Source organism: Xiphophorus couchianus, chromosome 16, assembly GCF_001444195.1.
Source record: "Xiphophorus couchianus chromosome 16, X_couchianus-1.0, whole genome shotgun sequence".
Lineage (NCBI taxonomy): Eukaryota > Metazoa > Chordata > Actinopteri > Cyprinodontiformes > Poeciliidae > Xiphophorus > Xiphophorus couchianus.
In genome coordinates, this window is record NC_040243.1 from 9,310,465 (window position 1) to 9,333,248 (window position 22,784).

General features: G+C 38.6%; 1 protein-coding gene and 1 long non-coding RNA gene across 3 annotated transcripts in view; one reads left to right on the forward strand and one right to left on the reverse strand.

Moving 5' to 3' along the window:
• The first annotated feature begins 3,220 nt into the window (after positions 1 to 3,220).
• The window catches only part of LOC114160105 (uncharacterized), a 31,457-nt gene continuing 11,893 nt past the window's right edge, over positions 3,221 to 22,784 (forward strand). Inside the window, exons 1-3 of the long non-coding RNA XR_003598717.1 lie at positions 3,221 to 3,252; positions 14,007 to 14,176; positions 16,657 to 16,701. This is a non-coding gene — a long non-coding RNA (uncharacterized LOC114160105). The remainder of the gene's footprint in view (positions 3,253 to 14,006; positions 14,177 to 16,656; positions 16,702 to 22,784) is intronic.
• The window catches only part of col5a3a (collagen, type V, alpha 3a), a 52,271-nt gene continuing 39,787 nt past the window's right edge, over positions 10,301 to 22,784 (reverse strand). For both annotated transcript variants that reach the window (XM_028042533.1, XM_028042532.1), the window contains exons 48-67: positions 21,034 to 21,087; positions 19,674 to 19,727; positions 19,545 to 19,598; positions 19,324 to 19,431; positions 19,172 to 19,225; positions 19,030 to 19,083; positions 17,821 to 17,874; positions 17,661 to 17,714; positions 17,452 to 17,559; positions 17,306 to 17,359; positions 17,125 to 17,178; positions 16,930 to 17,037; positions 16,796 to 16,849; positions 16,480 to 16,515; positions 15,984 to 16,037; positions 15,586 to 15,886; positions 15,370 to 15,482; positions 15,185 to 15,253; positions 14,041 to 14,274; positions 10,301 to 13,816 (exon numbers count right to left, since the gene is read on the reverse strand). In XM_028042533.1, coding sequence (XP_027898334.1) covers positions 13,670 to 13,816; positions 14,041 to 14,274; positions 15,185 to 15,253; positions 15,370 to 15,482; positions 15,586 to 15,886; positions 15,984 to 16,037; positions 16,480 to 16,515; positions 16,796 to 16,849; positions 16,930 to 17,037; positions 17,125 to 17,178; positions 17,306 to 17,359; positions 17,452 to 17,559; positions 17,661 to 17,714; positions 17,821 to 17,874; positions 19,030 to 19,083; positions 19,172 to 19,225; positions 19,324 to 19,431; positions 19,545 to 19,598; positions 19,674 to 19,727; positions 21,034 to 21,087 — 1,818 coding nt within the window. In that variant the 3' untranslated portion in view covers positions 10,301 to 13,669. The remainder of the gene's footprint in view (positions 13,817 to 14,040; positions 14,275 to 15,184; positions 15,254 to 15,369; positions 15,483 to 15,585; positions 15,887 to 15,983; positions 16,038 to 16,479; positions 16,516 to 16,795; positions 16,850 to 16,929; positions 17,038 to 17,124; positions 17,179 to 17,305; positions 17,360 to 17,451; positions 17,560 to 17,660; positions 17,715 to 17,820; positions 17,875 to 19,029; positions 19,084 to 19,171; positions 19,226 to 19,323; positions 19,432 to 19,544; positions 19,599 to 19,673; positions 19,728 to 21,033; positions 21,088 to 22,784) is intronic.

The following is a 22,784-nucleotide window of genomic DNA, read 5'->3' on the forward strand; positions in this document are numbered from 1 at the left end:
CTGGACCAAGCCACTTCACGGCCAATCACCGACCAAGCCCCAGTTGATAAGGACCTCCATCCATGGCATCTTTCGCTTTCCAGCTGTGCTCAACCCACGTCCGCCCCTTCTCCACCTCCACTCTCCTGGCTCTCCAGGCACTCATTCTTCACCGACCTCCACCACCAGTGTCGGTTTCCGGGGGATGATATTCCTAACCAGCATCGGGAATGCTCATCCGAGCTTATTGCAATTCACAGCTCGATGTCCTCAGCCGGGGCCCGAGCGCCAAAGAACTTTTATTCATGTATGTCAATAAACCATTTTAATCGCTGTCTTTCTCCATCTGAGTCTCTCCAGATTGAAATGCTGAAAGCACCTTAAAATACAAACAGAAATTATTTAAAACAGCCTTTTATTAATTGCCACTCTTGTTGTATCGCAATGTCTTTATCCCTCTCTAAATGTGTCTGCGCTTCAATAGTGAATGTCATTTTCTTTACAGGTACTTCTTCACCTCGACCTTGTGTTGCTCTGTTTCCATATTCAGTGTGGCGCTCGCCCCAGTGGGAGTGGTGTGAGCTCACAGGTAAGAAGACATGCTGCACTCAGGCTGTCTGGGGAAAAGGCATGATTGGTATTCTCTCGACTGCAGCCATAGGGGGCCCAGATGAAGGGGATATAAAGTCCCTGTGTGTGGGTGTGTATGTGTGTGAAAATCTGCGTGAGGGGGTGTTTACGTGTGTATGTTTTCATATCTGTGTGTGAAAACATACGGGAAGGGCTGGCATTGGAGTCTGCTGGCTGACAGACAGTCTCTTGGTTAATGAGCAGCTGTCGACCATCACTATTCATGAGCCCTGTCACTCAGCTCCTCTCAGAGCACAGACACCTGAAGCTCCACCACTCATTAGTGCTGTAGCATAGACACACACACTTGCACCCTTTATTCTATCCATGTTCATTCAACACGTGACTACTTGCATGTAATGATGTTAAAAATATTGCGGATCAGTGGAGGCTGGATCTTTGATTGAATTGAAATAGAACAATCGTGTTTTGAGCACGGCAGGTTTGTTCGGGTAGCGAAGTATTCAATCAGCATCCCTCTGCTCTTTCATCTGGTGCTGAAAAAGGCACACAGATGGAGCTTTAGCAGAAATGACTATTTGATGTGTTCTGGAGGAAATGGAGGAAGAACAGCAGGCATGCTTGAATACCTCACTTTTTGCTGCTGTGTGTTAAACAGGTTTTGAATATGAAACAAACACGACAGCACCTCAAAATGTCATAACCTTGCTTCTGTTTCATTTTCCTAATACAAGCCTGCTGGATATTAAAAAAAATTATTTATTCTCGTGCAAATTAATTCAGACCCCTTAAACTTTCATACAGTAAGGTTGAAAAATATAGAACACCCTATGGCTGCCTGTGACATTGTCTGATATATCTGGACATACAGATATTTAATAACAAGTTCAACAGCCTCTTTTAAATGTTTTTGGTGAGGAATAAATTGGGACACTCCTACATTTATTCACACAGATAACGGCTAAAATTACACACGGCAATATTATTATTATTAATAATACCCAGAATTTTAAAAGAGAGTTTCTCTGATTAAACCCTGGTTTGGTGTGCTTCTGGATATTTAAGTGAGAGTGAGCAAGACTGTTATATTGAAAGAGCTGTTCTGGTCCCTCAGAAAAAAAGACTATAGTTGGTTATATATAGCAGTGGTTCTCAAATGGGGGTACGTGTACCCCTGGGGGTACGTGGAGGTACTGCAGGGGGTACGTGAAGCTTTTCAAAATATCTTTAAAAAATCAGTAGGCTCCTCATAATAAGTCTTGGGAAAAATTATTTTGTAAAAAGTTCGATAAAATATAAATGTGTGTTCATGCACTGAATTTTATATTCAGTATTTAGTTTCAATATCCTTTAAAATAAAACGGTTTGACTGGTTTTATACCTTCCTGGTGGTCACGGTCTTCTGTTTTTCTTTTTTGTTTAACCATGCAATGTTTGCAATATGGATGTATTTGTCAGGTTCACTGATATAAGTTGTTTGGCTTTAATAAATCAGACAGTGATTTTACACTGTACCTCTTTTTAATTCCAGAAATGTTTTGCCCGTGTCAGGGTGTACTTGACTAAAACTATATTTTTAAGGGGGTACATCACTGAAAAAAGTTTGAGAACCACTGATATATAGCATGTAAATTAAAGCACTTTGAAATGCCTTGCTGCTGAAATGTGCTATACAAAGAAAATTTGATTGATTGATTTTGTAAAGATGACTCAGTCTACAGGTGGATGACCTTCAAAGCAACCACCAGGTCTGGTAATTAAAAGTGATATGAAGTTTATGACTGAGGAGGCACGGAGTCCTCTGGAGTTGGTGTACAACTATACAAAACTTAAACTACAAGTTTATATTTCAGTTGTGATTTTAATTGAAACATTTAAAAGCTATTACTCTGGTTTAATCAGTTTCATTGTGTTCAACAACACGCTAGAAAGAAAAGTAACATAAACCTTCATACAAGGTCAAGTTTATTTAAAGATTGTTGTGGTTTTTTGGGCTGATCGCTCTTTTTTTCAATAAATTGGAAAAAAATCTTAATTTTTGGAGACATGTTGTCTGAAACTGGCATCTTCAGTGGAGAGGATCGCCATGAAAGAGAATGGTTCTCTGTCTGTCCAGTTCCAATAACATGCTGTGAGTCTTTTCAAAGTGTAGAAGAATAGCACCTGTTGCCCTTTGTGCCTGTGGAGCTCAGCGCTGCCCTCTATCAGTGCAGCACAGTACTTTCTGCCTCACCTGTCCAACAGCACTGCACATTTGTGTCTGATCTGAAAGACTACATATGTCACACATTCATTAAATATCTTAGACAGACAGTGCAGCATTTGTGTGTGTTGTACATTTGTAATTAAACCTGCATATTGGTGCCAACTGCCTGAATAAGTCAGTGTGTGTGACATCACCACCACAGGTGAGACACATTTCTCATGGGTTTGAACATGCAATGTGTACATTCAGTGATTTTCACCAAAAAATGTTGAAATTGTTTAGAAAACAAATTTATAGAACAACTGAAAAGCAGTTAGTAAGAAGCTAAAATAAATCTGTCAAAACCTGTAAAATGTCACCATTTGACATTTTACAGGTTTCCCCCTTGTTTTCCTCCAAACGTAACTATGGTTACTAAAGCTAAACAATTCTGTTTTGGTTTCATCAGCCAACAGGACATGTCTCCAAAAATCAAGGTATTTGTTCTCAAGTTCATTTGCAGAAAATTCCCTTACTTAATTCTTATTTACAATTGCATGCAATTGTTTGAACAGATGGATGCGACTGCTTCGGCCACCTGAAAATTGTACCAATTTTTTATTAATTTTTTTATAAAAGCTTAAATTATGTCACTGAGAACTTCTAGAACTGGCAGAAAATATATTGTTTTGAATCTCCTCTGTATTAATGTTAACACATTTACACCTCAGGCAAACCAGTTTGTCTATGCAGCTCACTCCTACTTGGGAGGATTTATGAAAACGTCCAGGTGCCCATGAAATGCTGTCACTTCCGATTCTCCGTGACAGAGTAAATACCATATCAATTTTATCACTAATACATGACGGTGTGCTTAGATCATTCAGAAAGAACAGGAGACAGAGGGAAAAAATGTAAGGGTGAAGGGGAGGGAGAATGATGGAAAAAGAGAACGACAGAGTGAGCGGTGGAGAGAATATGGGTATTTCAACGCATTCAGGAATACAGGCGGGAGCAGCCAGACTCATTGATGTGAATGGAAACGATTAGTTTCCCTCCCTTTTCAGCTGAAGTCTGAGCCAGTGTAATCCCAGAGCTGAATCACTCAGTCTCTGTCTTTTGCCTGCTCTCTTTCCCTCTCTGCCTTGTCTGATTTATGGGAAAAAATCATTTCTATTGAGTGATGGGGTCATGCAGCTACACCGCTTTCTCTCACTGGCGCTCTCACTCCCTAACAAATCACACCAAACCACACAGCTGAATACAGATCTGCTCCCTGCTTTCCTGATCTGGGCTGAGACTGTTCATGAAGAGATGCCGTGGCTGGTTAACACAGACTCCATCATTCATAACAGTTTAACACTTGTGAATGAGTGTGACTCTGTTTGTATGTTTCTTGATTCTTCATGTTTCTTTGACTGGCAGGAGACTCTTCACTCTTGTAATTGCTGCCAACCAAAATTACTTTGAATGGCAGTTGTAGTGTTTGTGGTGGTAGCCGTGGAGGTGAATGCTAACAGCTGCGGCAGACAGCAAATTGCATCCTGGTGTTGTAGGTGAAGGGGGCATTCACAACAAGCTGCATGTTTAAATCTGTTCTCTCCGTCTGCTAGATAATCATCCAACACTCCCCGAAACACAGGGCCTTGGGCTTCCAAATCACTATGAGCTGCTTGTCCAAATGCCCAGGGATTTCTTTTTTCCTGCCTCGCCTTCAGGCCATGTTTTTTTAGTGCTGTACTAATGTTAGCTTTGTTGATAAGCTCTTCTGATGAGAGCAGCACCAGTGGAAATAATTCCCCCCCAACCTTTTTCTGAGATAAAGGAGCAGTGGATGGGACCTGGCAGTAGCTTTGCTTGCATGCACACTAATAAAAGAAAACTTCTGCTCAGCTTCAATTGCTCATGATTTCTCATCACCACACAAACACGTGTATCCAACATTGGACGTTTTTAGCTCACGTTAAAGAAGATCCAAGTTATTCATCACCTCTTGCACACTGCAAGATGTAAGCATGTGAACAGCATGCACGCTTATGCACACATCAGTGGCTTGGAAAATAATGTCTGTAGTTATCAAGCTGTGGCAGAACATTTGAAATTGGGTGGACATGTTGAGACCCAGGGAATGACGCTGTTCTCGCTAAAATATAGCAATTCCTGCTGAGTGTCTCTAATTAATCTGAACATCTGTTTAATTTGTTTATATCTCATTGTGACTTTGTGACGTGCAGCTTGGGTGAAGTCGGTGTCACAGAAACAGAAGAGCTGAGAAACAAGATGAGAACAGAAAAAGTAGAGGGGAATAAAACAATATTTTTAACTACAGTACAAAGAGAGAGAGAGTTAGGAGCATATGAGTGAAAGAGAGAAAGAGAGAGAGAAAGGTAGAGAGAGAGGGAGAGAGCTGGAGGGAGTGATGGAAAGAAGGGAGAAAAAAGATGGAATGAGAGACAAAATCTTCCAATCATCTGTCAGTCCAGTACACAGCAACTATGGATCTTGCTGCCTCTGGGTTGCACTAATGTACTCCTGGGCCTGAAAGTAGCTCATCAGTGCCAACTATAGACTCACAGCTCTGTTCGAATCATTAATGGGACACTGAACAGCAGAGCAGAGCTGGTTGAACGCTTTGCTCAAACGTATGCCTCTCACTTCCAAATAGTAAGAAAGGGAAGGTGACAGAATGTTGTGAGTGTGACATACAGTGCTTGCACATCAGCATGTTAAGGTAAGCGTGTGATAAAATAGATACAAGTGAAATGCTCCTGCATACAGGACATTCACTAGTTATCCAGAATGCATTAAAAAAAGACTGATTTACAGGGGTAAGAGTTCAGTACTTGGTTACATTTAATCACAAAACTAATTTGTGGTCAAATTAAATTAAGTGTAATTGAAAAGTAACAGCAATCTATTCAAAACTTTGTCTCAGTGTTGAGAATATCTCAGCATGGCGTGGGCAACTCCATTCTTCCAGTTCTCAAGAGCTGGTATTCTGTCCGTGTTTGAGATCCATAGTCCAACACAGCTAAAATAATAGCTAAACGACCTCCTCAGGAGATAATCAACACAATAATATCAATTTATAAAGTGAGGTAACGTCTAAAATGAGGCATAACATGCTGCCAAAAGTGTTTGTTTGCCTTCCCAAATCATTGGATTAAAGCATTTGAATCACTTTTATTGCCACAAGGGCATAAAATGCAGCACATACAAATGCAGTCTGCTTCTACAAACATTTCTGAACAAATAAATTCCCAAAATGATACATATGCAGTACAAATTGGGTCATGAAATTCCCTTGCTAATTAATATTACATAGTGAGCTGTTAGTGATATTTTGTTCATTTAGTGGAACAGAGTTCATATGTATGCTGATGTGAATAGAGAGCAGAGGTGGCCATCTTTCTACAGAGTGAAGCGAAAGACCTCCAAACTTAATGTGACCGTCAGATTAGCTCAAAAATAAAGAGGCTAAGGAGATATGCTTTCTAAAATGACAAATAATGGCCCTAACTATGCAGTCTGTTGTGACACATTTAGAGCATTTACATTTACTACTTAATATTTCTTGCCTCGAGAAGTACATCAGGCCTAAATGGTTACTAATAATGGAATCAAAATGAGTCCTCTCATTATGTGAACTGCTATGACTTTACTCACTGGCTGCAACCTAAAACAGAGACAAACACAAAATTAATTTTAATAAAAGGTATTAAAGGGTTTTAGAAGCTTGAAATGAAGGCAAAAGCCTGAAAAATAATTGCATGATCATTATTCAAGGCTCATTTGACTTTTAGTTTTCACAGTATTTCCACTGCAATCACAAGGGGTTCAAGTTATGAGAGGTAACTTTTTTATACTGGGGCGCTACAGTCTTTGATGTGTGATTAATAATTAGTTTGTTATCACCGTTTGATTCAGAGCTGCTAATGAAACACTTATTAACAGATTGGGCTGTATAACTGTGTATCAGTTATACAGCCCAATCTGATATTGAACTAATTTTTGTGTAATGATTTATTCATTAAACACTCCCCAGTCTGTTCTTTGGAAATGAATCATAATCTCATTACACTTTCAGGGAGAATTATTATTAGAAAAGTGCTTGTCAATTCAGCATTTATCTTGTAATTTTTATCTCAATTGTTCCATAAAAATATATTTTTATTCTATTAGAAGTGACTTTAAAATAATTATTCCAATTTTAATTATTAGATAGGTCATTGTACTTTGTCTTCTCAGACTTTTACGGTGAAAAAAATATGCAGTGTAACCACAGCATCCAAATCAAATTTATGTCCAGGCGTAGACTAAGCTTTCTCAAAACCTTTTATTTTGTTTTTCTGAGCAATTCAGAGTTAAACTTGCTCGAGCTTGAAGTTACAGACAGATTTCCGAGCATTTTTCTTCAGGTTTGTGGTAGAGAGAATTTTTTGCTCTTATCAACTATGACAAGTATTTCATATCTTACAGAAACAAAGCAGCCTCTGACAATAACACCAACATTATGTTTGAATGTTGGTACAAAATGCATTTTTGGTGCATATTTTCAGGTTCAATGGACAATATACTGTATTACCAAATGCATTATTGCTGTGATTATAAAACTTAAAGCAGCACTTTGTGTATTTTATATCTTCTTCATATCTTAAAAGACAGCAAGGAATAAGTCAGATCAATAAGTCATTGACTATACACAGTGTATCTTTTGCTCTAGGTTGTGTTCTTGTCAGTACAGATGAGCTAAATAATGTGCAAAGACAGATTAACAACAACAAAACTTCTGGTCCTGGTGAGTTAGATTCTGATTTATATGAGCAACATTTTAATCAATTCTTGACTCTGGAAACATTTCAGATGTGTATGTAAGTTTATGTTCTGTGAAACTGTTAGACTCGATGTATTATGCAGCAGTAAGATTTGTATCTCAGTCTTGTGTTTGGTATGCATCACTGTTTGTGCTTGGCCTTCTTTCCACAGTTGTAAATGGGAACATTGGTACATTTATCTTTACAAGGCCATATTAGGCATCTTGAATATTTATTCTTGTTTATTCTTGATCCCTAGGAGTTGTAATCTTTGGTCAGACAGACAATTATTTATGTTCATGACATGTTCATTTCTCAAACACAAATTGCTTTTGGAGAAAGTGGCTTTCAAGTATTTCCACCTCATCCTAAATGTTATCACTTGCCTAGCATGGCTTGTATTAAATATAGGATTGAGGATTAATAGTGTACTGGATGTATGTGCAGTTACTGGAAGATGCTAGTGATTATAGTGCTTTGCTGTAAATTGACTTTTGATTTATCATGTTTTATGATAGGTGTTTAACTTGTGTCTTTAATGTAGAAAAACACCTGACAATAAGCTAGAAACAACACATAATACAAAAGTAAGCTTTCATATTTTCATTAAGTACTAAGCCAATCAGAATCATTGCATTCACATAGAGTACAACACAAACAAGGCAAAACAATTCTGTTAGCCAGCTAGATGTAAACAAAAAAAAAACAAAAAAAAGATTCTTTGTCTATATTGTGTCTATATTGTGTACAAGATTCTTATCTTTTTCACACATTTGTTAAAATTGTCACTGTGTTGTGACAGTTTAATACGAGGCAGATAATCTGTGAAACGGTTGAGATTCTTTGCCTCCTTCTTGTAGTCCTACAGCAATCTTCAGGAATAAACCACTCAGGCAGAAAACAACCAATCAGAGCCAAGAGGAGAGTCTTAGCTCTGTTAATCACTTATGTACATGCTGCTCATACCCTCACAGAGGAGCGTGCCATTATTGCTCAAGCTGGTTAGCATGGTCACAGATTACAGTATAGAAATAACTTCTCCCTTTTTTTGGAATTGCTTTACATTTGGGCATAATGTGATATTTTAGCCTACTTCATTATGTCAAACAGGTTCTACTGAATTTCTTGATTTATGATTGCTGGATGTGGCTGGGCTGATGAAACTGAACCAAATTAATTGGCAATTAATTTATGATTGAACAAGTGATTACTTTCTCCCCTATGGTCAGATGCTTGGATATTGCTCCCCTTAATAAATAAAACACATATTTTCAAAACTTCACTTAGTATTTCTTCAGCATTAACTGATATTGAAATATGTTTGATCTGAAACTGATCTGAAAGGAGGTAAATAAATAAATAAATAAATATGTATGTATGTATGTATGTATGTACATACGTATGTATGTATGTATGTATGTATGTATGTATGTATGTATGTATGTATGTATGTATGTATGTATGTATGTATGCATGCACACATGCATGCATGTGTGTGTATATATATATATTTAAATAACTTTGAATAGAACCAACAACAACAAAAATAATAATAATAAATGAACTACTACAACACTTTCACTTGTTTTAGGACAGATTGAGCAATGATCGATCTTTATTCATCCAAAGTTTTCTGTTTTTATGTTGTGTATCTAGTAAGTGTTTGTCCAAAAAGCTTATTTAGTCATATTAGAGCAATTTCACAATGCCCCTCAAAGCTTTTACGGAAATGAACCATCAGATCAGAGAGATGAAGGGCTCCTCTTACTTCACAGGCTGCACGTGTTTGAAATGCAAAGCTTAATTGTAAATTCATTACAGTTTTACAGCTCTCTGAAATAATTTTAGAACATATCACTGCATAGATCTGGGCAGGGAATTTCCCACAATATATACATGTAAACGTTTGATTTGTAAAACTTTCGATCCGCAATGTCATAGGAATGATGGAGCAATATTTCTGAATAAGAAAAAAGGCCATTGCATTGTTGAAATACCATCCTGTCAATCATTCTGTGCTTCTGCTATTATTATTCAAAGGTGGTGGAAACAGATGACCTTTCCTGGCCAAGAGCTTAGTCTAGTTAAATTCAATTTAGTCAAAGAGAGTGAAAACAAGAAAGAAAACATGGTAACCTTTACTTTGATATTGATTCTAACCTTGAACAATGGTCCTTAAAGGACATGAAAGCCTTGACTTGTGCCAAGATTTGGGGCAAGAGAGCAAAGCCAGCGCTTGTGTGCATGTAAACATGCATGTGTTGTGCACTGGCACAACTGACAAAGTGTTTTTGTTGGCTTCAAATGAGTTCTAGTCTTAAAAGCTCTTTCTATCTTCACTGGCAAGGCCACAAAAAGCATTTCTTATCTTCAGTCATTTCATTACAGACATGGCTGTTTGTTCTCACTATTCATCTTCAAATACGTCCCTTCCATCTGTCTTCTCACCGCCTTTCCTCTTGAGGACTGAAACAAAGCTAATTGAAATAAATGAACTGGGGAGCAAATCAGACTTCATTACATCGATTGTGTGGGGTTTCTGATTGCAGCTTGTTGAGTGAATGTTCCAGAGCTCATTGGTAATGAAGAACTACACCGTCACAACAAATAGCAAGCAGTCAGATTCTGACTGACTGGACGTTTTTTGTTTTTTTCCCAGACTTGCTCTGTGGTTATTTGATAATAAAGAAACAGAAAACAGAAGAAAATTATGTAGGCTTATTTGCACATCAACGTTTGAAAAATACACTTTATTGCAGGCAACAGGCTGTTGGTTCGAAAGTCCAAGGAAGAACTGTACAGTTTATAAATTTAATACAATGAACACTATACACAAGAGGGGCAGTGCTTAACAGGGAGAGGAGGGGGAAAACAACTGTACTGCACAAACGCCATCAAACAAACATAACAGCAGGATGGAATAGTATAATTACACATGCTGTTTAAGCACTCTACTGTTTGAGTCAGAGGAGGTAGTTAAGAACTGAGAAATTTCACTTGCTTGAGATAAAATTGGCTATAAAAATGTAAGTTACAGGCATACTGTATGTCATTTCTACATTATCTCACTGTTCCGTTTGCCAATCCAAAGAACAATATTTAATCCAGAATGTAGAAACAGAGTCTTTGAATCACAGTGGCTCTCAAGATGCAAATATACTAGAGTTTGAAGATGTAAAAAATGAGACTTTGATCAACCATTTATTTTTTTCCACAAATGCTGTAACATGTATCCTGTACAATTACAAAGGGGAAAAAAATATAAGAAAGAATGTAAAATGGAAAAGCTGTGCTAACCTTATTCCACACTATTAAGCGAATACTCAACTGAGCATTTGATTCAATTTCAGGAGTCAGTCTTCGTGAGTTAACACCCGTTATCAATTACAGCGAGTCTGACAAAAATGAGAAACAGATAAAATGTTTGGAAAAGATTTTGTTTGCATTTGATTACCATATTTTAATCCTTAAGTTAAAACTATAGATTGTAAACAAGTTTCAAAGGATCAAAACAATGTTATTGAAAATGGTATCAATAAGGAGAAGCATGTAAAAAAATGCATTAACTATAATATTGCACAGTGACGGAAGTTAAAAAAATGAGAAAATATGGGTTTTGTTTTAGAAGAGACAAAATTTCTTACTCCTCCAGAAAAATATGATTAAAGACAGTCTTTTCTTTGAAACAAATGAAAGCAAAATTATGATTTGATGAAAACAATCTGATAGAAAGTATGATAACTTGTTGTCTTTAGATAAATCTGAGTATTTTGCTAGAATGGTTGGTTTCTGCTAGATAGTTGAGAAAGAAGGGATATGTCATTTATTGGCATCACAGCGAATGATGCCAAAAATTCACTGGCGTCACTTGCTGTGATGCCAAGTGGGCTACAATCTGTCAGCTTAAGAACACAATTGCCTTCATCCCATTTTAAAAAATAGGACTTAGGCAATTATGCTATTAGGATGATGAATTGTAACGGACAATTGTAACCCATTGTCCATTACAATTGTCCATTGTAGCAGACAATGGGTTACATCCATTGTCTGTAACCCCTTACAGAGTGGAGGGGAGTTGGTGTGAGAGGAAGCTGGAGAATCCATGTTTCCAGTTTAGACTATGCAAACTCCAAGCAGAAAAACCCCAGGCTTCAAACCCAGGACCTTCTTGCTGCCATGTAACTGTGCTTCCATCTGCATTAATATGCACCTCAGCATATATCCAAATGATAACGAAAAGAATGACCGTCATATGGAGAAAATGAAGCTGGGGATGTTCTCACCAGTAGCATAAACATGTGGGGTGACCTAAAGAGTGCTGTATACAAGTGATGTCTTCACTTTCCTTACCTACACCTGCATATTTTGGGCCTGTGGCAGGAAGCCAGAGTGCATGGAGGGAACCCACACACGCATGACAAGAATATGCAAACTCCGTTCAGAAAGGCCAGCAGTTTTTCTGCTGCAAGGCAACAGTGCAAACAGCTTTTCCATCGCTTATACAACCAGGTGCACTTTTATATTTTCCCCTTCAAATGGATTTGATTGTTTTTAAAATTCATAGTACAGGATAAATGTTACAATAGAAGAAAGAAGTTCATTTATAACAGTCTCATTTCTGACATCAAAAAAGTTGGCATTTCAAGACAAATGTCAAATCTTTGAGAGCCATTGTCCATTATCTTTACAGTGACAATTAAAATGTGATAGTTTCCAAATCAGATCATGTTTTTATACTCTCTAAGTTTTAGTTTAAAGAGATTGTTGTTTAAAGATACTAGGTTTTGCTCTGAAAATCCCTGGAATATCAAAAATTGCCTTACGAGTGGATTTTCCCCTTAAGAGCAATCGACCATGTTGCTCCGAACTCTTCAGTATCTTTTCGTTGGCTATGTGAAAATGACACAATCAGCCAGAAGATGTGCAAATAAAATGGAAATCCGTAGTCCCAGCCCTGTTTGAGTGTCTTGTGCTGCTGAAGGAACAATAACCTCTCATTCTCCAGTCCTATAATCATGCCCACAGAGACGCACAAACATCGTTACACAAAAATAACAGAATTATCTGTAGCACCACAGAAGAGCAAATTGTGCCTGAATAACAATGATGTCTGTCCAAAATTCAGCATGTGAACAAGGAAAAGAAAGAGAAAAAAAAACTGAGTTAGGCAATGGCAAACGGGTTATGTCAGCAAAAGATGTATGAAATGTTTCTTGGTGTATAGCTTTCCAGTTTAGACTAGAGAACATTACAAGCAACATACTTTTAGTTTGTCTGTTAATGTATTTTCATCCTAAGTGATTATTTATCTCTGCTAAGTGAATGTTGCTCTGATACAAACAAAACTCTGGTCGGCAGAAACACGACAGACTCAAAACCCCTATTAGGAAGGCTATGGAGGGAAGCATTTCATAAAGGAAAACAGCCTTATTCGGTCAAGTAAGTGTTGGGTTCAATAGCTCACTGCACCTAATGAATACACAACATGGTAATTCACTGAGCAAACTGCAGTTAAAGGGTAAAAAGGACAATTTATCATCTCTGCAAATAGAAATTTAATTACATGCTGGTGTGGAATTAATATGCTCTGCTGTTTCACAACTGCTTTGCAATTGTCATTATTGAGAAATGCAAACATGCAGATGAGTATTGCAATTCAGATTTAATCAGTCTTGGATTTTGCAGGAAGCTAGCAGGCGGGTAGATCATTTATCTGAAACATCCAAACTAACTGTCCTATGCTGCTGTAAAAAATATAGACCCTTACTGCACACATCCTTGTTGTTTATGACTGCTACTGCTTCTGTTTTGTGCAGCAGAGTAACCCTTCTAAATCCAGAGAGTCATTTATAGCCCACAAGAAAAGATATTAAATATTTTTAAATGCAATAATTCCCTTTTGTCCTCACTGCTGCATATTTTTTTCTTGCTATTTTTCTTATTGTTAGAAATTCACAAAAATATTACAAAAAATGCTGACGAGTCTTAAATAATATACCAGAATCCCACAATGAAAAACTTGACGCTGTGTGGCCAGCCCAGTTTTTTTTTTTTTAACTCATACTGTGAAGGTCTTCTGTGTTTGTGGCTGTCGATGGGTTTAGCCGTTGAAGCAGACTTGTCCAACTTGGAATCCAAACTTCTGGCTGTTGCTGCCAAAGTCTGCTGGAGCAACATCTATAACGGGGAGCAGCTCTGCTGAGGGGGAGACGATCTCTAAAATAGTCCTTTCCTGGCCTTTGCGAGACTGGAGAAGAAAAATGGAAATCATTATTGGCATCCGCTTGGGTTAATTTCAGCAGTCCCACCCCCCCTTTAGCTTGAATCACTAATTAGGTTAGGGATTTGATGGTTACAAATGTATTCAATCCAGCTGACAACAGCAACACTGTCGACATGCACATTACTCTAATTAATGCTAATTCCACTTTGTGCAGCCTGTCTTTTCCTCCGACATGTGCCAGCACTGACCTGGCATCCATCGTGCACTGTTGCAATGAAGGGGCTCTTGGCTTGTGTCAGCTCCTCGCCGTTGCTGCCCCGGAAGCGGAGAGCATGCTGGTAGGAGCGGGAGGCGCTGTCAAACCAGCCAGCTGAATTCTGACAGGTATAGGTGAAGCTCTGCCTGGCTGTGGCACTTAGCAGCTTAAGGAAGGTCAGCTGAACTACATGCACGGGGTTCCCATCGTTGTCAATGTAGGAAAACTGGATGGCACACAGACACAAGCATTAGTGTGCTAAACTGAAGGACAAATGAAAAGTATGCTTGATTCATTTTAATAATAAAGCAGTACAAACAAACAAAAAACAGCTTTTCCCTCAAAAATTAGATCAAAAAAACCTCCAAGCAGCTGCTCATGAGAAGCCATGAATGCTCGTCAATGGGGAACAGCTGTACTGCGCATTCGTCTGAATTATTCTCACAGCTTAAATCAAATTCTGCCAAAATACAACTGTTTCTGAAAGGACTTGAAATTGTCAGGAGTTTCATGAAAGTAGCTTACATTTAAAAAAAAAAAAGACTTTGCTTTTAAGGTTAGAGTTAAAGTAAGGTGAATGTTTATCACTGAACAAACGAAAATACTATGGTACTTTTAATTTAACATTTTGTAGCAATCACTGTCCACCAGCAATCTCTGCCCTTCATAATGAGGCTTCTTTGTACCATCGACTTTATTATGCATTGGAATCTGGAATGCTTGCTAATTACAGAATTAGCCGATTTTTATTTTTATTGCAATTCAAGCAATTCTTTCCAATATTAATATTGTGTGCACTTACACTGGCATGAATACATTCCTGATATAATGTGCTGCTTTACTCTTGGAACACTAACATATCTATCAATATTAGTTTATATATTTGCAAAACAAACAGCAAAAACGATTTTACCTAATTAAAAGCAACCATTTTAAATGAATTCCTTTTCAAAGTAAAATGAAGAAATGACAATGAGCAGTAAATTAGTCTCCATAGGCCTTCACAATCATTCTTATGCACAGATATCAATTAAAAAGCCTCAGCCTTGATAACCTGAAAACACTGTGTTTTTCTTTTAATGCCACGTTTATTCAAAATTGATTACTGATTGATTTTGTTTGTGTAGTTATTTTACCTGTTTTCCCCTCCTGTATTGGCTAAACCAACTTCCTGGTTTCTCCTTGTTCCATGAGGATAATTTAACCTGGGTACAGAGAGGTTTATTGAAGTTTTAGGATCAAGTGATACATTTTTTTGTGTGTGATGTTACATCAGTGTAACATCACAAAAGCCTGGCTTTGAAAAAGACTGAAGGTTCACCATTGCAATCTTTTTGTCGGGGTGGAGGCAGGTCTCTCCAAAGGCTGTAAAGTTACAGAAGACCTTAATAGAGTCCCGGTGACAGCCCTGATTAGGATCTATCCAGTACTCCCCTAAAAAGGCAAATTTGGAGACAATCACAAACAAAAAACATTTAATTTTTGAAGAAACGCTGTTCTTCACATTCGTGTCAGATAAGACCATTTATATTCTAACCGTCTTTGTAGTTCGATTGAACCATCATGAGCTCTTTGCAGGTCCTAGCAGGGCTTTCAAATGTCCCCAGAGGTTTTCTCATGAGTTCCACATCATTCTTCATGGAAGAGAGGGTAGCAAAGACCTCTTCCATTCCCTCTACATCTTCCAGAGGCTGATCTCCCTGGAAGAATTCCTCCGTGTTGAAACGGACATCCTCCCCTGTCAACGGGGGTGCTCCTCCTGCCTCATCTGAGTGCCTTCGTCTTTTCCTTCTCCCTTCGTGAATTGGCAGTGGTTGAACAAATGTTGCAGGGGGTCCCTGATGGTTGGAAAAAATGGTTTAAAAAAAAGTGGTGAAAGAGAATGAAAAAGGATGAAATCAGCAAACCATAGAGTGGATCATCCAAAGTACTCACTGGGGGTCCCGGAGGACCAGCAGGCCCTCGATCTCCTCTGGGACCAACAAAGCCCTGGAATAAAGGCAACAAGAGACTGGGTTGACTCACTTCACCCCGGGAATCTCTCACACCTTTTGTCTAAATCCTGAATTTATCCAGGCAGATACTGTATGGCTGCTGCTTATAGGATTTTCCAGCTGTGTGCATCAGTACTCAGTGGTCAAAGCCGTGACACACTCACTGTCAGAATACAGGTTTCTTTTTTGTCAACAATATCACACACACCAGACTCAAATCCTATTAAAAAGCTCTAATAGAAAAAGAATCAAAGCTGTACAGTGCGGTTTTTTTGTGCCAAAGCTATACCGTAAACACAGAAGTGTACAGTGATTAGGAAGCATAGGACATTTAGCCCAACAAATGTACTTTGTCCTTTGTCCCCCGCACATGAACCCAGCAGCTGCTTTCTGAGAAGAGGTGCGATCACATAAATAAGACAGATTACAATTCTTACCATCTCCCCCTTAGATCCCTTCTCACCAGCTGCACCCTGCGAGTTGAGATAACGAATAACTAATCATTAAAAACAAGCACAATTAAGAAAAATTCAAACTATAAAGTTTTGACATATTAAATTATTCCAGCACTGCAAAATATCAACCTGACAGCTATTTTTTCTACCTTTTTACAGATTGTCAGAAATGTATGCAACAAAGAACCAAATCTGAGAGGTAATGTGAGTATCCTTTTTGTTAGTATGTTTAGAAGCAGAATAATTATACATTAATTTATGAAGGAGAGCAAGAACTTGTTCAAGTTAAGCCACTCACAGACAGTCCGGGTAAACCCGGAGGGCCGATTGGACCAGATGAGCCGACCACGCCCTAGAAGTAAAAACAATAATCTTTATTTGTTGGGAACTATGTTCCCCTGGTGCATCATACTGTGACAGGTTACCACTTACCCCATCTCCTTTGGACCCTTGCAAACCTTGACTTCCTGGAAGGCCCCTGTCACCTTTCTCACCAGCCTCTCCAGGCGGGCCGATTAAACCAATCAATCCTCCATGGCCCTGTAAACAGTGACAGACTTTATCATGAATATTCTCTGGAGTCTGATTAGAGCACATAGCTCCAACCATTAATGACTATGCACTTACTTTCTCTCCTTTTCTTCCGGGGTCTCCTTTTAATCCCGGTAATCCTGGCGGACCCTAAAATTGAACGTAGAGAGTTGGCCGGTTGAAACTGTGCTGCAAATTCTGTACGGTTTTATTTAACAATGATTATCGTAATGGAAAAATCTTCTGTCTCATTTAATAATATGCTAATTCCTCTTACTATTGGTCCGGGTGGTCCAGTCTGTCCTGGTGGTCCATTTAAACCTTGTTCGCCCTTTAAAATGGCAACATGGGGGTGAACATGAGCATGGTGAGATAGAAATAGTGCAGCAATATTTTTGGCTTCTGCGGTCCATTCATACTAACCGCAGGACCTGGAATGCCTCGAAGGCCTTCTGGACCGGGCCTTCCTGGATGGCCTTGGGGTCCCACTGGCCCTGTCTTTCCAACTGGACCCAGAGTTCCTGTGGCTCCCTTGGGAGCAAAAGCAGAGAGCGAAACAACAGTAAGCGATGAAGAAAGATTATAAATGAAAAGTGGAGCTTATAGTCAGAGCTTCACATTATATTCCTTACTTTGTCTCCTTTCATGCCTTGTTTTCCCTCTTTTCCTGCTGCACCAACATGACCCTGGTGGAGATAATGAATGTGATTGGGACAGTGATTGAAAGTATTAGCTATGAATAAGCACATAACACGACTACAGACATGTATAGGCTCAATAAATTAATCTCACCCTCCGACCAGGTGGCCCAGGAGGGCCAGGCTCTCCAGAGGCTCCTGGTGGTCCCTGTATGAAACGGTAGGAATTAAAACAACAGAACCATCTACATTACGTAGTGACAGTTGAAGGGAAAACGTTCCAATATTTTCACTTTGCAACAGACTTTCCCTTGAGCTGAAATTAAGAGGAAATCTACTCCCGAAGATGGCCCTGATGGGAGGTAGCGTTTTACACAAAACTGCGGGTGGAGTTTTATGATGGGAGTATGATGTACATTTCCTGTTGTTTGAATATTTCCAGCATTCAGTTCAGTCATCTCGCACTCTAAACTCATCTACAGTTCATGTGTTTTTGTAGCTTTCTTGTAACCACAACTTTACAGTTTACTGTTTACTCTTCATGACTTTAAGTGTTTTGCAAGTGCTTACGTCCAAATGCTTTCATACAATTAGCTCTAACTATTTTTATTAAATTTAATGTGGAGTCAGTAAACACTGGTTAAGACTGGTTGTTTTTAGGGATTTAAAGTGGTAATTGTTTAAGTGTTTCGCAGTGATGATGTTGAAACAGTCACAACCCCGTATGATTGTTCACCACTAAACAAACACAAGAAACAATGCATGGAGTCACATGTATTTGTAGATGTTAGTGCTATTTTGTGATATGTTGCAGAGGCTCTAATTAAAATGTATTAATGTCACAAACGCCCTCTGACTTTAGAATGATTTTAATTCTGTTTCGTAGAGTAAACACTGTGAAATAATAACAAATTATGGCTGCAAAAAAATAGATTGTAATCCCAGCTGTAGCTCTGTCTCTCCTCTTAAAAACAAGCGAATACAAAAGTCTGTGTTGGAAGTAACTTTGTACTTTCCATAAAGTCTGAAGTGTCTTTACATGAGTTGAAAAGTGTAATTGTTGCTATGGAATCAGAGAGAAAAAAAGTTTTGTGTTTGAAAATCATGGCTTTTATTTTAATGATGGGAGCCTCTCTCCAACACACTCAGTAGCACTCTAACAATAGGAGGGGTGGCCATCTCACTGTCAGCATGCATAATTTAAAGAATTGGCTCAGTTTTGGATCGCAAAAAAAATCAGCCTGAGTAAGAAGAAATTAAGTTCCATGAGAAAAGTGTTCCATGTTACATAGCTGAAATTTACTTCTAGACTTAAGAGCTTTAATAGAGAAACAGTAAAAATGTTCCTAAAATGACTCCTTACTGTTTTTCCAATTTCCCCATTGTCCCCTTTAGGTCCAGGTGAACCATCAACCCCCTGAAAGACAAAAATAATAGAATTACATCAGCATCAATAATAGAATTCATAACATTATCAATAGACGAACTAAAACATAAATTCTTACATTGACTCCTGGTTCACCTGGTGGGCCAGAATCTCCAGGAAATCCAAGAGGACCCTAAGAGCAAAGAAAGTTGAATCAAAAACGTCTTGACTCACGTTTAAAGACCAACTGGCTGATTTTAACAGCTGTAAGGAAATGATGCATCTGCTCACCAGGTTGCCTTTAGGTCCATCTTCTCCAGGTGTTCCTCTGGGTCCCGGAGGCCCCGCTGCACCAGAAGGACCAGCATCTCCCTTCTCACCAGCATTTCCTTTAACACCCTGCAAAGAAAATCATTTCCATGTTGAAAATAGTTTTGAAAAATCTAAATTAAATTAAAGTTTTAGCTTCTGAGCAATAATAAAAAAGAGAAAATAAAAGCAAAGTCACTCACTGGAGGGCCCGGCTCCCCAACCAACCCCGGGTCGCCTGCTTCCCCATCCTCACCCTGACGAAGAAAGAGCATTTAACTACAAAACACAGCTTACAGTATGTAGAAAATAGAACACAGGGGTTTGCTGACCTTCTCTCCAACAAGACCTGGTTGACCGACTCCTCCAGGCAAACCAGGTGGGCCCTGCGTGTCATGAAAAAGGAAAGCTTGAACTAAAACAAGGTCGGGTTTTAAATATTCATTTGATTTCTGAAAATGTGATTCCGCTGTATTTTTTTCTTTGCTTGTCAGCATCTTTGCTCTCACAATGCAGAAACTGGAACAGAAAAACAAAGACAACACACAAAGAAAGTAAAGAAAGGCAGTTGCTGCTTTAGCATTTTCTGCGAATAATGTTTAAATCATAAAAGCTTCTAGGCACCTTCTTTTCTTCATGTTTTTTTTTTTTTTTTTAGTTTGGTTTTTGTTTCTGCATGTACATGCATGACCGAGTGAAGTTTCTGTCAGGCAGAGGCAACCATGCAGAGCCACTGAACCCCTGCTGCCACCAGCTTTTCTTAAATCTGTCTCTTATCTCATTCTTTCCTATCTTTTCTGTATCAATCTATTTATAGATTGAACTATCTCTGGAGTGCTGCATGTCCATGTTCCTTGTGATAAAGCACTAGCATGAGTCTCACAGCTCTCTGCAGCTGACTGCTAAATAATTGAGCAATATAAGAGACTGCAGAGGGGCAGCCTTTACTAGAGGTAAATATAACTGCCTCTCCAGGATAATAGCCTAATGCCTCTTAATGATTCATGGAGGCGTAAATATAACTATCACAGAAATAACATTCTAATACTTTTTAATCATTAAACTTTCAAAGGCCGTGGAAAGCATGTCTAAAGACGTGCTTAGAAGACATGAAAAGATGAAAATAAGCGCAACTGCATTGACATTATGATAATACAGCCTTTTGAACGAGGCCATTGTTTTAAGAAAACAGGCTCTCAAAACCAATTTCCATAAGGTTTCTAACACAAAAAATGTAAAAATACTGTGCCATCTTTTAACATTTTTACACAGCAAATTAAAAAGGACAAGTTTATATTTTCAAATCCCGCAGAGTTGTGTTTTAAACAGAATGCAAAACCCAAATATGACAAATTATGCAAAAATATGCACATTTATGTATCATGAACAGGCTAGCTTGAATATACAGTGATGTTGATTATGTTGATTGCAATACCTAATGAGACGGAGCTTTTTGTTGCATTTACTGATTCATCTAATTGAATACAAATTGTCTACATATGCTCCACTTGGATGTTTTCATGAATGTTATGAAGAGAAAAAAAAAACATTTTACCAGCAAGGAAGAAAAAGCATGCTAATATGAACTAAAATAAATCGTGAGAAGAACAATATTCTTTTCAGTGCATGTTGTTTCTGTGGAATTTAGCAAATGGCCTAATTCTAACGTAGATACGTTTATAGAAACGATACCTCAGCTCCAGAGGGCCCCTGAGGGCCTCTTGGGCCATGCTGTCCTGGAGGCCCCTGTCAAGAAAGAAAGGAAACATTTTTATGTAGATCACATAAAACATTCAGCATTACAAAGTGAATGTGAGCTGGTGCCTTCTAAATTAAATAAGAGTTAGATGTCAGCCATCGCTAGATTGCTTATGCAATGGCCCCAGTATCTCTGATTATTATTGTACTGACATGATGAAGACGTCCAGACAGGTCATTACCCTCAAAATGACAAAAGCTCCGACTTTTTCCCATTTCGCCTCCCACTGCCTCTCTCTTATTCTCACTTATTAATAAGAAACCTCTCGCCTGCAATATGCTCGAGCATATTCTCTCAGCCAGGGAGAGCATGTGATTTGACTTGTCTGTGCAGCTTAAGAGAGCACCAAGCAATTAATCTTAACAGTCCTTGGCTTCGGTTTTAGTTGAGTTGATGTTGAGCTGTGCTCTGAATCACTCTCAAGTCTTAGAGGGAACCTTGTGTTGTAAAGACTCTGAAACAGAGAGACAGACAATCTGCCCAGGGAGAGACCATGTGGGACTGAAGGAAACACATATCCTTCTGGCACAGAAACATTTCAGCGTTAGGGGGAGAACTCTGTGATCCGCAACAGTGACACATGAATAAAACTTTCCCACTGAGTCCTCAGCATCTCCCCTCTCCTCCATCTCTCTCTCTCTCTCTCTCTTGTTTTGGTTCCATTTTAATGCATTCCCTCCCTAATCTGACTGCGGAGAAGGCAAGCTATAGAGAATCTTGTTGAGCGTGTGTTCATGGCTGACAGCGTTGCAAGATGACTGTCACAAAGGAGGATGCTCATTAGACGGGCAAGGCTGAGGCTAATCTGATTAGCAGCTGTCACACTGTCTTCCTGCTCACAATGAGCGCCCCGCCTCTTCCTTCCACTCCAATGCTTCTTTCTGTCACTACTTTTCTCTTTTATGCTTTTCCGTTTGCACGCTGAGCCACCATGTTCACTCTTTTGGCTCATCTTTTATCCACATGACGTAGTGGACTTTTGCTGTTGAAAACACTGATTCAAACTGTAAATGTAAAGCTAATTCTTTCAGGTAAACCTTCATTACTATTCCAATATTTTTATAGAATATAACCAGTGCTGAGATACGACAAAGAGATTGCAAAAGACACAAAATTAGTCAGAGAAAAACTGAGTTTTAATGACTATTGCTCATAGTTAAGAATCATTTATTTGTTAACGGTTCTGTTGGGCAGTGATTGTGATAAATCCCTGTTCCAGTCTCTCCATTTGTCTCTGCATATGTTGGCATTCTGGTTTAGATTACAGCAATTATAACCGAAGCTGAGGAATAATTAGCATTATTAGTTATACCTATGTTTATTTCTGTAACAGAAAAATCTAATTATCTTCTCTCACCAAGGCGTTTTCTAAAGGAAAACACAAATTTAGATGGAAGGCTCCACATTACCAAAGCTGTTGGACTGGAGAAGAAGCTCGAAGTATAAAAGCTTGAAACAAAGAGTACACATTTCCTCCTAATTTCTGTGCGGTTGCCTCAGTTTACCAATCGAAATGTAAAGCCCAGATAAACTTATCTTTAAATACGTCTGAAAAGAGTCTCAGCACAAACTCATTCCCACAATTAGAAACCACTTGGGATTGGAGGAAGCCGATGTTAATGACAGTCATCAGAGTTTGACACCCGGCAACACAAACAGCACAGCTGTTCCTAATTAACTTAAT